The sequence below is a fragment of the Teleopsis dalmanni genome, chromosome 2, assembly GCF_002237135.1.
Source record: "Teleopsis dalmanni isolate 2A chromosome 2, ASM223713v2, whole genome shotgun sequence".
Taxonomy (NCBI): Eukaryota; Metazoa; Arthropoda; class Insecta; order Diptera; family Diopsidae; genus Teleopsis; species Teleopsis dalmanni.
In genome coordinates this window covers 64079941-64095343 of record NC_051847.1, presented here as the reverse complement: position 1 = coordinate 64095343, position 15403 = coordinate 64079941, and the positions used below count along the sequence as shown (strand labels likewise).

The 15403-nt window shown below is 29.8% G+C and overlaps 1 protein-coding gene and 1 long non-coding RNA gene across 2 annotated transcripts in view; both read left to right on the top strand.

Moving 5' to 3' along the window:
• The first annotated feature begins 8981 nt into the window (after positions 1-8981).
• On the top strand, positions 8982-9840 carry LOC119684935. Its single transcript, XR_005252773.1, has 3 exons — positions 8982-9107; positions 9203-9283; positions 9359-9840. It is a non-coding gene; the product is annotated as an uncharacterized LOC119684935 (long non-coding RNA).
• Positions 9841-15095: 5255 nt separating this feature from the next.
• LOC119674698 (protein Optix-like) overlaps positions 15096-15403 on the top strand; it is a 5383-nt gene continuing 5075 nt past the window's right edge. The window contains exon 1 of the mRNA XM_038085854.1: positions 15096-15154. Coding sequence (XP_037941782.1) covers positions 15096-15154 — 59 coding nt within the window. The remainder of the gene's footprint in view (positions 15155-15403) is intronic.

The window sequence follows — 15403 nt, the reverse complement described above, 5'->3', positions numbered from 1 at the left end:
TGATCAGATAATTGAACTTATTAATGGATCCAGCAGGCTTTAATATTCCCCAATACTTATACCCACAATTACGAGGAATGTGAAAAGAAAACGGCCTTTTTACCTAATTGAGAAGAATTCAATCCATCTCTCATTTGACCTATAAAAAATACAACTAATATTATATATACAGTATAATACTATATATATTAAGTAAACATTTAAATAATAATAAAAAAAAGTAGCTATGACTTCAATTACCGTCACACGGTTATCAAAAATTTATTAGATAATTATTTTATACCATGGTATAATATTTATACCATTCCGATTTAATTATACTAGTTCGAGCTTACAAAGAAAAGTTAAAAAAGTTAAATTCCTTAGTTCATGATTTTAAACACTCCGTTTCTGATTTCTATATTAATCAGTAAGATCAAAGTACCTATTGTCTACGTTCTACTCGGGTAATGGAGTAGGCACTGGGCATCGTGCTGGCCTTCCTATAATAAATTCATTACTTTATCTAATGCAAAAGCAAAACAAAATTGTACCGGTGCCAGAATATTGGCTAAATATTCAACTGCTTTGTCAGTAAGTAACTTATGGGCTTTATTCTTCCTTAGACTATTAGAGTGTCAAAACGCAGATAACAAGTTACTTACTGAGGTTGGAGTAGCACTGCATAAAATATTTTTATAAATAAAATTTATATAAAATATAAAATTAAATTTTATGCATAATGGCATACTAGTTAAATCAACATCTGTACTATAACTTGAGCTTCCAGTCATGTGATCTCACCTACAGTTGTTTTTAGTTAATAAAAATATGACAATATGATCGCTTAATATTCTTTTCATATTCTTTTCATATTCGTTTGAGATTTAAACGTTTGATATTCTTGTCGACTCATCTATTTTCATCATTTCTAGTCTATTTGGCAAATATCCATTTTATAATTCTTTTCGTTTCTGTTTTGATAACTTCGGGTAAACTGAAGTTATACATATGTACCTATATGCAAGTTCATAGAGTTTCGGTTAATACAATTGTATGCTTGCTTTGACAATCCGAGGTGTGCTTTTAACATTTATATAGTTATTTGATCTGATGTACAATCGTTATTTAAACATTTTAAGAGATCTGTTAAGTTGCATACACTCACCAGACTAAATCTAGCTTCATCTATAGGAGTGTCTTGATAACAATGTTCTGTTCAAATGACAAATAATTGCTAATTATGCGATCTGGAGTCTGCTGATCAGATTCCTACATCTGAAAGATCTATTAAGTTGTATACACTCACCAGAAAGGTAGATTCAATTATCTATAGTTGTTTCTTGATAATAATGTTCTGTTCAAATGACAAATATTTGTTAATTATGCGTCCTGGAATCTTCTGATCAGTCAGTGCAATCAGTGATCTTAGTATTGTACTCGAATAATATTGACTTCGAAATAGTTAAAATCGGTTGTCTGTTCAATAACACACCGATAAAATAGTAATTGCTTTTGCATTACTTTAAACGTTCTAGTATTATATATAACAGAGATTTATTCAGTATTTTTTTGCTGGTTGGTAAGTATTCTAAGTCCCATTGTGAAACTTGAATGACATTAAGGTTGGAACTTTTAATGTTATCCCAAAACATCGCAACAGTAATTAATTTATCTAAACTAAAAATAGAATACAAATAAGGGTAGGAATATGTGGAAAGGGTAACGAAATCCGTATTTATAGATCAGAATTACAACCGACCAATAACCAATGTCATCCAGATAAAGATCAAAAAATAAAAGAAACTCATATTGTTCAATATATCGGTGAGAAATTTTACTTCATGAAGTACGAATATGTCCGGTTAAGGTGTATTCAAGAACCATCCATCATTACTAGTTATTCTTCTTATCTCATTCCATTACATTCTATATACAATTTAATCGATAGTTATTTTTATTTTCTGCTTTTCTTACTTCATATATAACACATTGAGTGAGATAATGTTAAAACTGTAACGTTGATGTGGTCCAAAATGCAAATTCCCTTATATATAGTACGGTTTTTAATAATAATTAATAACTTGCTTTGGTGCAGTTGACTTTTTTTAACTTCTTAACATCATCACTTGAGCCTTAAATTTTTTAAATTTATTTTTAATTTTATTTTTAATTTTATTTTAACTTGTCCTCCATGCATCGAAAGGAATTCTTTGATGATCAGGTTACACTTCTCGTACACGTGGGAGTAATTTTCTTGCAATTAGGATGCGATTACGATAATGTGAATGAACTGCGAAAGGGTAATTGAAGAATGGGTTGCCGAGCAGCCGCTGGTGTTGCCACGTGTCATGTCACAATATGCTACAAATACATTTAGGAATAAGACAAAAATGCATTTTCAATATTTCTTAAGTAAAAACAGAAAAAAAAATTTATAATAAAATCTATACCGTGTATACGTTACCCTATAAGCGGTATACTACTTTGTTAAAATATTATATGTAATTTTGTTTTTTATATATTTTACGAGTATATCGTCTTTAACGTACTGAAATGTTATTTAAGAACATGTATACATAATTAAATTAAAAAATTATTCAAACTATTTTTGAAATACTTTACTTTCTTATATAATCCATACTCCTATGAAGAACTTAAGATTTCCACTCAAGCTCAAATGTCGCAAATCAAACATTTTTCTGTGATTATCCAGCTCTGGCTTTTAGAAGAAACAAGTTTCTATGAAAGTACTTCTTTGACGGTTTTTGCTCTGTTTATCGGTAAAAACGAAAAGTCTAATAAATTGTCATATCTCTAAGGCCATCCTTTTTTTAAGATATTGGTTAACTGTACGACCTCCCATTAAAAAGCGTTAATTATAGTTTTAAACCTCTAAGTTTTTCGTTTATATGGTAACACAATGAGCCAATAGGCCTTAGTGGATCCCTTTGGATCGCCGGTATAACCTAGCCTAACCTATCTTAAAACAATAGAATGGATGTAGTTATTAATTTTCTACTTTCAAGAAATATAGCGAATAATAGCTTCTTAAGGAGAATGTAAGGTCATGTGCTAACGTCTTACTGCAACCAACTAATCTACATATCCATAGTATATATACATATTGAGTAGTGAATTTTTGATGGTTGCCATGACCGACGACCTATCGCTGCTAATTTTGAAAAAGAATTTAAGATGAAAACAAATGTAGCCACATTTATTTTATTTTATTGTAGATTTTTTTTTAATTTTCTCTGGGATGTCTTAGGGTTGATTTGCTTGTAAGCTTTACGTCTTTACAACAGCGGAAATTCGAAGAGGCGTGAAAGGCGTTCACTTGGCTATGGATTCGAATGTAATTTGAATTTGACGAAGTGCAAAATCCTTCACTTCTAAGACTGATTGACTTCTTATCCTTGAATGGATTTGAATGGTACGCTGTTGGCTTTAAGTCCAAAGGGACGTTGTGTAAAGTCACAAAGGGTTTGAGCACAACATCAACAATCGACCGATAATCAAGATGTAAAATAGCTTCCAACAACAAAACAGAAGACTTGAGCTACGAATGCGTGGAGAAGCTGTAATTGAATAAACGCCGAGCATGGAAAATGTAATCCAAAACCAAAACAGAAACGCCGACACAGAAATTACACTAGCCATGAACATCAGTGCAATTAAGTAACAGAAGCTTCAAAGCCATTCCTTTGCTCTGCTCCGCTCTACACTATTATTAAGATAATGAAACAGAATCACAAACACCTGACACGTGAGCTAATAAAGGACACATAAAGCGCTCCATTGCATTGCTTTGGCAGCTCTACTTTTTGATGTTTGTGTGTGTGTGAACTCAGCCTTATTTGCAAATATAAAGCAATTTTAACGGATTCCTCTTTAGTCTGTTCAATTGAATATTTAATGCGGAAAGCTTTAAATAGTAAATAAAAATAATTATTACAAATAATAAAACCACAAGAAAGGTTTGATGTGGATGAATAGCAGAAGTTAATAGATAACATCTAAGAGATTAATATATTTTACATAGTACATTCATCATACACATAATGCGAAAAGACCCTGCTATAGACAAATGTTACACAGAAAAGCAGAAGTCACAGGTCATGTAAATCGTATCTATTTTTGGTTACGATGACTGCACTAAATACCAGAAATGGTCTGTTAGTAATCTTCTTGGAAAACTAATACATGGAGAAACAAATAGCATTTTTAGGTACGCGTCTAAAAGACATTTGTATAGCAAAACCAGAGGCGCTGGATACCATGTCTTCTCTTCTTTGCTTAATGAAACGCGATTTAGTATTTAAAGCACTTTTACTCAATAGCGTCGGTCACCACTTGGATAATCCACTGTAATAAAAGTTCCATTGAATTCTAAAATTATTCAGATGATTTTATAGATATATACTTTGAAGCCTAACATATCATCCTGACGGAATATATATTGCATTTGATTTGAGAGAGTGCAATTCTGAATTAGTGTGCGTATCCATTGAATCGAACAATTTCAGCTCTCTGTCTTTGATATACTTTTGTGCACTCTCGACTCTCAAGAGCTAGGAGACCATGTAAACATGGGAGAAATAAAGCTTTGTAATTAAAGGAACCTTCAATTAGTTTTAGTCCATTTGAATAAAATAATTGCTCTTGAAAACGGTTATAAATTTGAATTCCTATAACTATCCGGATACATGGACAAAGTGAAATACTCTGAATAGAAATTGGCAATGGAAATCTCTTGTTTTTGGCTTGCTAGAGATGAATTGGTTTTATAAAGATGTAAATAAAGTTTGAAAAAGGATGTCGAAGTCCATATCAACCGCATATGGGTTTGATTACCGTTTTAAAATGACTGAGAGATCCTCATCTACGCGTATGTTGATAATATGAGGTTTATAAGAGAGATGTAACTAGTTGGGTAATGTGATAAGAGAGTCCTTTAATTCTTTAAGAATGAAACTAGTTTTTATGTCATATTTCCCTATTAAAATTTGAAAAAAAATGTGACATCTTTTAAGTAGACGAATGTAGTCAATGTGTTAACATACTAAGTGGCAGGTCCAAAGTAACTCTAGTTTGTGTTCCAGGGCATTCTAATATAGTAGGTAATAAGCGCACAGATGAACTAGTCAGACTGGGCGCATCTTTTACGGAAATTTCTGTTCCAATCTCTATATCTGCTATTCGCAGCATTAAGTTGATTTGTGACCATTTTCTACGACAGGCAAATAGGGAGTGAGCTTATACTGCTACAGCAGCTAGATCAAGGGCTACTTGGCCATTTTACTCAAAATGTAGAACGCCTGACTTGGTAACCAAAAGCAAATCAAAAGTATCTAGGTTAATATCTAGGTTAATACCTCTCTGTTTGACTGTGGGGGGACATGGGGCCAAGTTCGGTCTACCCTGTACTCCCTGTATATCCCCGGTATTCCCCAGAATACCTATTGTGTCTATCTCCAAACTTGTCTAGAACTAAGCTTAAGCGCCATTTTTAAACGTACTTGGCGATATTTTCAGTATTATTCCGTCAGTATTTTTTCCACCCACCAGTATGAGGAATTTTGGAAACAAAACGGTTTTTTAGCTAATTGAGAAGGACTCATTTCACCCTCCACTTCACCTAACTGCACCTAATTATATCGATTTTTAAACTTAAAATTCAGTAATCTGAACTTAAATGTAGTGGAAGGAGTTTTAAAACTCTTTTCATCGCTATAGAAATGTAAATCTTAAATATTTCAAACCATAATTTTTTAAATGTATGATATTTGAATTAATTTTATCTTTGAATTATTATTATGTTATGATAATATTTTATTATACTATTAGTCGAATAGCTGATATGAGTTTTTTTTAATTTTGGGTAAATCAATTCAAGATGACATAAGATAGCCATAATCTAATAGACCACGTAATGAACAAAATAATACCAGGAAACGAGAAAATCAATGGTTTAGATACAGCTAACAAACTTGGCAAAAACATCTATAATCTTCCTTCTTCTTCCAAACATACCTGCTGGATATACACTTTTTACACTACATCACTTCTAAAAACGTCTCATATTAGTAGTTTATGAAATCATTGGCTGAAGAGTCGATTTTAACAGCTTATTAGAGTCAACTTTTGAGATACAAATAGACTTCTCCGTCAAAATATATCTGAACTTAAATCAAGCTGTGATTTTTTAACTATTTACAATGCTGTAATTAAAAACAAAGTGGAATTAGAATACACTAATAACTGTAGACATTGTAAAATGTTAAATGAAATATTTGGTCATTTTATTCACCCGTATCCGATTGTTGTTAAAAGGAGGATTGAACTGAGTGAAAACTGAACCGAGTATTATGTACTATATAACTTATATTATTATATTTTTAATATGCTTCTCCCAAAATTGTGAAATAAATCTTTGAAAATTTCAAGAAGATTCGTTTAAAATTTATTTTATAAATTAAAGAACGCTTTGTTATAAAAAAATTCTAAACATCTAAATTTTGTCCATCTACAAAAACTATGCGGTATGATGGGTTATACTCTCTCACTTATTAACAAGTAATAAGTAATAAGAGATTCTCTGCAATAAAATATTACTATATTTAAACAAATATTTACTTGAATATCTGCATGGTAATTACTTTTTTTCACACTATTTCATTAATAATTTACGCTACTATTGAGACATATAAGTTAATTGGAAACATTTCCTTAAAATAGACCAGCCACTATCAATGCCTATGTGTGGTAGACATTCCTGCGAAAATAAAAGTCCATCAGTTCTTACTTATGTTCAAATATAATTGCAGTCACTCTGTACTGTATATATACACTATGTACTGTACCGCAGTCACTGTACAAAATGCTTACTGTGGTTTGTGTCATTAATGTTCTAAAAATTTTCTTCACGCATATGATAATGCAGTTTAACACTTCAAGCTGCCGGGTAAGGTCTTTGCTAAAACATCACAAAATGGTCTGTGTCTATGGTACGAAATAAACATAGAAAACATTTACGGTAAAAAGGTTGTGTTACATGACAAAGGATAAGATTTATGTGCAACTCTACTTGATTTTTAAAAATCATGTACTTCATAAAATTTTCATGGTACAAATCAAAATATTTCAAATATAATTATTATTCCACCCTACGAGTTAACAGTTGTTGAATGCTACTATTCACTATTTATAATAATTTACCATTTATTCAGTTAATTCTTTAAGTTTAATCATATCCACTACATACATACTTTAATATCAGCTTTATACACATTCTCTTATTTTAAGCTTAGTAACTTTAATGAAAGTAATAAGGAGTCTAATCCCGTATTCGGCAATAAACAGGATTAAAGTATAAATATGCATGAAACATGTTCAGTCGGGAATACATATACTTACGCTTTTGCTATTGCCCCGCTTTAGCTAGAAGTAAATGTGAATTTCTTAACCAATTATATTTTTTTCTCAAGATAGTGTTTAGCGCTAAATAATGATATCACAATGGGCTCTTAAAGTTTATATAAGTTTATTAAATCAACTACTGGCCATAGTAATCCAACCTAACTTAATTTATATATACACAAACTTTTTTAGTTGAAACAAAATTTGTGATTACATACCCACTGGGTGATGTTTTCAAAGTAAGTAGCAAAATGAAGAGCTAAGTGATAATGAAGATATCGCTCTCACGTGAGCTAAAAAAAAATGACCCGTTGTGATACAACGGATTAGCTTTTTTTATATGCAGACTAGAGGTTAGTGTACGAATAATGCCGATAGGCACGACTTTCCCATCCCAATGAAAGTGAACCAAGCTGACAAGTCTATAAACTTGGCCAAATCTCTAATTTTGCAGAATAACAGCCCTGTCAGGTCGGTAAACAAAGGGACTTCGAGGATTTTAATTCTCCTTCAAGCCAATGATGGACACTGACACAGATGATAAGAAACAGATCTGAGCTTCACATGTTTTAATGAACTTAAAATCTCTAATAAATTATAAAAGAACGTTCTGTATTATTACATTGCAAAAGTAGCTAATAAAAGACTGAGTATTTTATAGCAAATAACTTTATATTAAATTTGATTTGAGCCGTAGTTATGAACCGTAGTGACTATTTTACTTAATAGAAACTATTGTGTTTAATAGAGAGTTTCCGAATAGTATTGAATTGCAACAACAAAATTTTTATTTATTTTTAATTAATTGATTTTTTGGCTGACTATACAGCTGTTTCGAGTATTGCTAAATGCACATCATCAGTGGTCTTGGATTTATATTTTATATTAGGAATAAAAATAAACGGGATGCCAGCTCCCACCGGAGCGGAGCACTACGATCATGATTGATCTTTTGTGGTGCAACAGACCTTAACAGAAGACACTTCGCCTTCCGAATGAAAGCCAGAATATCAGCCATTGAGGACCTTTTAATGTCAGAAGGGGAGCGTAGTTCTTTTTTATATTAAATTATTCTTAAATAATTTGTTGAGACTGCAACTACCAAGAATTTGACTAGTACCATGTTAAAGTTGAAGCTCAGAGTCAGTGTACATTATTGACTCTTCATTGGTTTTGGCCAACTAACTTGGAATTTGCTGTAAAAGATTCATTTGCTGTATTATATTAAAACAAAATCATAAACCAGCTGTAGAATAGTTGAATTTATCATTTACACTTATTTTAAATTATTAAATTTCAATATTATTTATTTCTATAATTCGCAAGCAACTTTATTAATAATAAAAATTCCTATTAATAAACACATAAACACATAAATTTATTGACTAACTAAAAATTAATTCATAAATTATACGCACCTAATAATTTTCGAAAAACGGCGCTACAAGTAGTGCGTGCACTGCACAACCGACCCATTTCCTGTATAAACAAAACAAGCTCAGGGGATGATTTCGTTTGCTTTTCTGACCAATTTTCGAAAATGTTGTCAAACGCGACTTCAGTACGCTGTTTGTCGTCGTTCAACGTCGTTGTTGTTGTCGCTTGTAAAAGTGTCAGTTTTTCTGCTCGCTGGAATTCGATTTGCAAGGATTAGTTTTTAAAATTTTTTTTTGTGGACTGAAAAGCAGAGCAGCAGAAAAATATCGGTAAAAAGAGAGTTTCATTAAAATATATTAAATAATTAATAGAAAGTTCATTTCAAAATTAAAACGAAATAATTGTTTCTATTCTAAACGGAAAGGTTGTTGAGAAAAATGTACGTTCTGTCACATCCACCCCACTTGAAAAACATGCAATAGGAGCAACAACTTAATTCGACAAAGTAGGACATCATATCAAAATTTGCCTGATTTCTTTTGTATCGAAATTTATCGATTTTTCCTTGTTACTATTACAGTTAGTGGCGCAGTATACACACTCAAACACACACTCTGTTACACTTACACAACTCGCAACTCCTAACTTTCAACTCGCAACTCCTAACTCGTAACTTGTAACTCGCAACTCCACCGAGTTCATTTATCTAAGTTAACAGACAAGTGCAGAAAAAATATACAATTCAATTAATATAGTCGGAAAGTGGTAAGTGGTAACTGACAAGACAAAGGAAAGGAAGGAAGGAAGGACATTTTAATAGAGTCTAAAAATAATTTGCTTACGCGTCGAGTCAATTTAATTAAATCAGTTTCGGAAAGTTTATAAACATAACAAAATACCAACGAAGTTATGAGTTGTGTGTACTGAAAAAGCGCTGACTTCATCGTCCACATGGTGGACAAGTTTCAAAGACGTACACTTTTGACAACACCAACAACACCCTCAGCTACTCCTAAAGCATGATAAAGTAGAGGGAACGGATTTACACTGCAGGACATTTTATTTTGGTAAGTCACGTGATACAATCTTTTTTTTTTAGTTTGCTTTCTTTTTTTATTTTTTTTTTGTTCTTTTTTTTTGTTTTTTTTTTCTCTTTGATTTGTTTTCAGTTTTAAAATTTGACACTTTCCACCTCAGACGTAGTAGGCGAAAAGTTTATGGCAGTCATTGGACTGTAAAAGGACTCATAAACATTTATTTTGACTTCTGTTATACAATTTCATTGTCATTAACACGCATTCTCTTTCCAAGTGAACTTTGTTTTTGCGGAAAAAAATAGTAGTAAACGGAAATTGTAAGGATGTGTGTAGAAGTAAACAAATAAATATATACCATATAAATTCCTTTAACTCCTAGGATGAGCATAGGGCCGAGAGAAGTAAACAAAGATTTAGATTAAATAAATGTGATTAAATTAAGAATAATAAGAACTTATTTTTATTTAATTTTAATTAATGGAACTTTGTTTTGGCTGAACATTTATCTTTCTTGAATATTTCGAAATATTCAACATAAGTGGATTTAGAATATATTTGAAGTTTAGATAGTCTAAATACAATCTTTGACTAATTACGAATGAAAATCTGCTCAAATTGGAACCATGGACCGACGTGTTGTTTTGTTCTTTATTTAAATATTTTTTTTTAATATACTATGATTGCTTTAAACAATAACTTACTTACTTAATTGATCGTAACAATCAAGTAAACCTAAACATCGGGGTTCAACCTGACGTAGCACTGCTTTTCAATCACCTCCACTTGGTACCCACTTTCCTGGATCTAATTATCTACATTACTTAAGGCATATTAATAAACCAATCTCAATTAAGGAAGACTAAGACAAACCAAAAACCAAGATCCATGTATAACCATATGTACTGTCAAAAATGATAGTATTATTATAAAAATATAGGAAAATCTTTTTCAAAGAATGTATAGTACAGTAAAACCTTTTTAAATATTATATTTGAAAGTTTCAAAAACATTTTTAAAAATAATGTATAGTAATATCTTTTTATATGTTCCAAAGTTTGAAAAATGTTAGGAAAAGTACAGATGTTGCTCAATAACTCGGTAAACTATAAAGTGATAAAATTATAAACGTTTTAATGCACCTCTCAGATTCTCGGTAAATTTGAAGAAGTATTAATTAAAAAAGAACAAATTATTTCTATTGATTTTATTGTTTTTTTTTAATAAAACGTATTGAACCCGATGTTTAGTGTTTTATTTCACCACCTTTCTAGAAGTTAATGTTATACTCTACTAGGAATATATTGCGAAATCTTGGGTTCAATACATTATATTAAATAAATTAAATATAATTTAAAAAAATTAATTTTTTTTGTATCTTAAAACGAAATAAATACAATAAAATAAATATCTGCTACTTATTAATTATATAAAAAAGAATATTATTGGAATAATTCCTTTTTATATATTGTGAAGTGATAAGAATCTTTTGATTTTCTAACGAAAACCAAAAAAATAATTAGACCTAATATACCAACAAACCCGCTAACAATAATGAAATCCGTTACTTTATAAAAACAAACAATAAAATTTTAGTGATTCATGATCTGAAGTTTACAATTTCTAAACTTATTATTCCTATGTCTGTTGAAAACAGTGAACGTTATTTGAGCATCCCGGTGACTCCGGGGTGAAGTCTTGACCACCCCTGATAACCATGGAAATATTATCAATTTTTTTAATATACGTAAGTGTGCTAAGTTAAGCTGAATAGGTTTCAAATTGTCTTGAGTGCTAAGATTTTTTTCAAAGTCATAACAATATCTACGCTCAACATCTTAGGTTTTTGGGTTACATTTGTATGAAAACTTTAGTATATGTGTGAAAATTGATTCACAATTTTTTTTATAAATTTTGATATCCTGATCCTTTACCACTTTTCAAATAAATTATAAACCCCTATATTTAAAATGTCCTTAAAATTCTTTTTAAAAATATTTTGTCATATTTGTGTTCTCTTCAATAAGTTTTACTTATTTGTTAATCGAGCTATGAAGCCATATCATCATATTCTGATATCTATAATCTTTTTATTTTTATATTAAAATAATGAAATCCGTGGACAGTCTAAGCATAAATCTCTAGTAAGTCTATAATCTCTAATTATCTACTTTTCAGTACAACCACTTTGAGTACCTATCCAATATGAGTTTTCTTTTCATATCAGTTATATATACATAAGTTATATTTCGCAATTATGAAAACGAAAGAGGATAGGCTCGATATTCGAAGTATGACGTGCTTTCAAAAGTTAACTGGGTTTTTTGTAGTGAGGCCATCATTTGTCATTTGAGTCACTTGTTGGTATTGAATGACTGAAATCCCATAATAGATTCTTAAGACTTTAATTTAATATAAAACATACTGTCATATCATTCTATAATATGCCATCTTAGATTTATAGTCAAACACAATAATTCCTACTATTTACCAAATTTATAAATTTCTTCATTATCATTCATTTATATCATTTAATCACTTTTATTGCAATTGTTATCTACTCGTTATATAAATACATAATACATAATTCATAAATGTAATAACTGCAAATGCTTGTGATGTTGTAAAAAATAAAATGCTATAATAAAGCAGTTAAAAGCAAAAACGAAGCACTTTAATAAGTATGAAAGTAGTATAAAATAATTTTGTAAACATAAAATTATTGTGGAATATTAATATTTGAACTTTAAATTATGTTACTATTTATTATTTTTCATTGTGTCGTCTGTGTTTATTTACATAAGTAATATTAATAAAAATAAATTATAATTAATATTATTTATTTAATTTTTGCCTTTTTGTTGCTTTCTGTTTGGCGTTTTGTGTTCATTTATTGAAGTACACAATTCAATTTACGTCACATGTAATCAAAACATATTCAACTCTTCTGACAATTCACTAAAATTGCGGGAATTTAGTTAGTTGTAATTGAGGAGCGCTACTGCCAGTCGCAATTATTTTTGAAAGCATGCATCATATAACCTATTTTGTTTTCGGTATTTCGGATCAAATTTAAGAAAATTTGATATAAACAATGTTTAGCTCTGTTCTTAATTCTATCTAACTTTTATCTATCTACCTATATGTTTGTTTCTTACTGACAATTGTTATAACTTGACTTAAAATTATATTTCATTAAAATTAAATTATGATTTGGCTTTATTCAAAAAAATTAAAGGGATTCACAGTTTTTTATTATTAACTTACAACTTACTTATACTATATTTAGACAGCTAAATTTCCTTAATTTCGTAAAAATTAAATTAAGTTAATTTCGAAAGTGTTCATACTGCTCTAAATTAATCATATGTTTTTTGTTCACAAATCTAACCTCAAAACTAAATTTTGTATGGAAAAAACAACTTAATTTCGCTGAAACGAAGATGAAATCAAGATTTTTGCGATATTATGGTGTGTCTGAATGTAGTACTGTAACTGACTTATATAAACCCCATATAAATAATTAGTATTAAGAATTAATCATCCTTTCCAATTTAATCGATTGCACTTTAAATTCGATTCCAGAATTTATTATATAAAAACTAATATAACATTTTATCGACTGGTTTGTACCGCTCACGCTGTCACTTTTCCACTAACACAAGAAATTTTATTCGCATACAGTATTGAAATTCGTCTAGCCAATGTAAACGGTCTATTGTTCAGCGTATTGGACTCGTATTATACGAATCTCTATACAAGATAGTTCAATAAATTCGCCAAATGAAATATTGAATTTTTAATTTTAAAAATAACAATTTCCGTATTTGCTGCTCTATTCAATGCACTTCAATATACTTATTCCAACAGTTCTCCAATGCTCTACTGTTGCTATTTTAAAGAAAAGATTTTTAGGACCTCTGAGAAGCGTCGGTAGTCAGAAGGAGCTAAATCTAATAAATTCGTCTGGTTGTTGCACCAATATGTAATTTTTTTTATTGATTGTAGCAATGAATTTGTGAGATGTGTGAGCAGATGCATTGTCTTAATAGATCTTCTTTCCTTTAAACCGCATCTCTTTTTACGAACTTTTCAATCTATATAATCCAGCTGTTTCAATACTAATCTAAGATTATTTTACTATATAAAAAGTAATATGCCAACTAAATACCTTTTCCATCCCAACAAAACTACAGCTAACACCTCTCTTAGGTCTTTTAGAACATTTTGAAATTAAACAGTCAGTTAAACAGTCGTAAATAGTATTGGTTTTGAAATCCACTTTTAAGTAAAGTGGGTCACTTACAAAGCATTTTTTTTGATAGATCAGAACCAAGTCTATTTTCTATACAGGTTATAATTTGCTTAATTGATGTCCTTGAATCTGTAATAGAAAACCATAAAGTAATTTTTATTTTTAAATAAAGTCTATAGTTACTCATACCAATTCAATATGTCAGTAATAGTAATAAACCTTAAACACCAAAATACTAAGTTTATTCCAAACTGCTTTGTAGACTTAAAACCGGATTTCTATAGTCTTATTGCCAAGAGATCTTTTTGGTTACATTATTTGACTCTGAGAGACCAAAACTTTTTGATTGTTTTTATGTTTTTTTTTTGTTAATTTTTTTTGTAATTATTTTTATTATTATTTGTTTTTTATTTTTAATAATTCACAATCGCGATGGATGGAGAAACTAAATGAAGAAAGCCAAGATACGGTCTTGTTGATAATGATATGGCCGTAGTGTTGATAATGATTATGAATGTGAATCACTAGGTCTTACTTTGCCTTCTCCTTATAAATTAATTAATATCATCTAAAATATACTTTACTACTAGTAATGTTGTGAGATAGAGAAATATTTAAAAACGATTGAAGAATGTAATTATTATATGACTAAAAATTTAATGAGGTTTACCAGTGGAATATGTTCATACATTTTAAAATTAGGGTATATATTGAATCTTTGATCTTAAAATACAACGTACCATTGATATTAGGTCTTATTATTTGTTATTATTTCTTTGATATGATGTAAGTGGATTGATATGCTTTACTAGCATTTTTACTAAAAATTAAAAAAGTCAATATGTATATAATCTTGTAGATTTCTCCAGCGTTCATAAATACATAAATCCTCAAGCCGTTTTCTTGATCCAAGAAACAAAAAAAATGTTAGAAAATGACATCTGTTATAAGTATTTGCCGAGGTGAAGGTTGTTAACTAAAAAACATACGTAAAAAAGATTAAAGCGATAAACTTTTGTGTCTCAAAAATGGAGCTTCAGGAATATCGAGAATTTAATCAGGAACTCAGGAAACGCAGGGATCTTAGGTATAAAGGAAATACCATGTATGAGTGTTTTTATTAAAATATATTATTTATACATAAATTGAAATATTTATATTTCTTATTATATAAGTGGATTAGAAAGATTAGCAACTGATACTATAGCATTTCTATCAGACGTAGTGGGTTTAATCATGGTTATAATTAAGAAAACTCATTTTTAAAATAAAAATAGTGAGTAGTCAATTTTGATTAGGCCGATACAAATCCACAGTATGTGAAAATGCTGTGCTC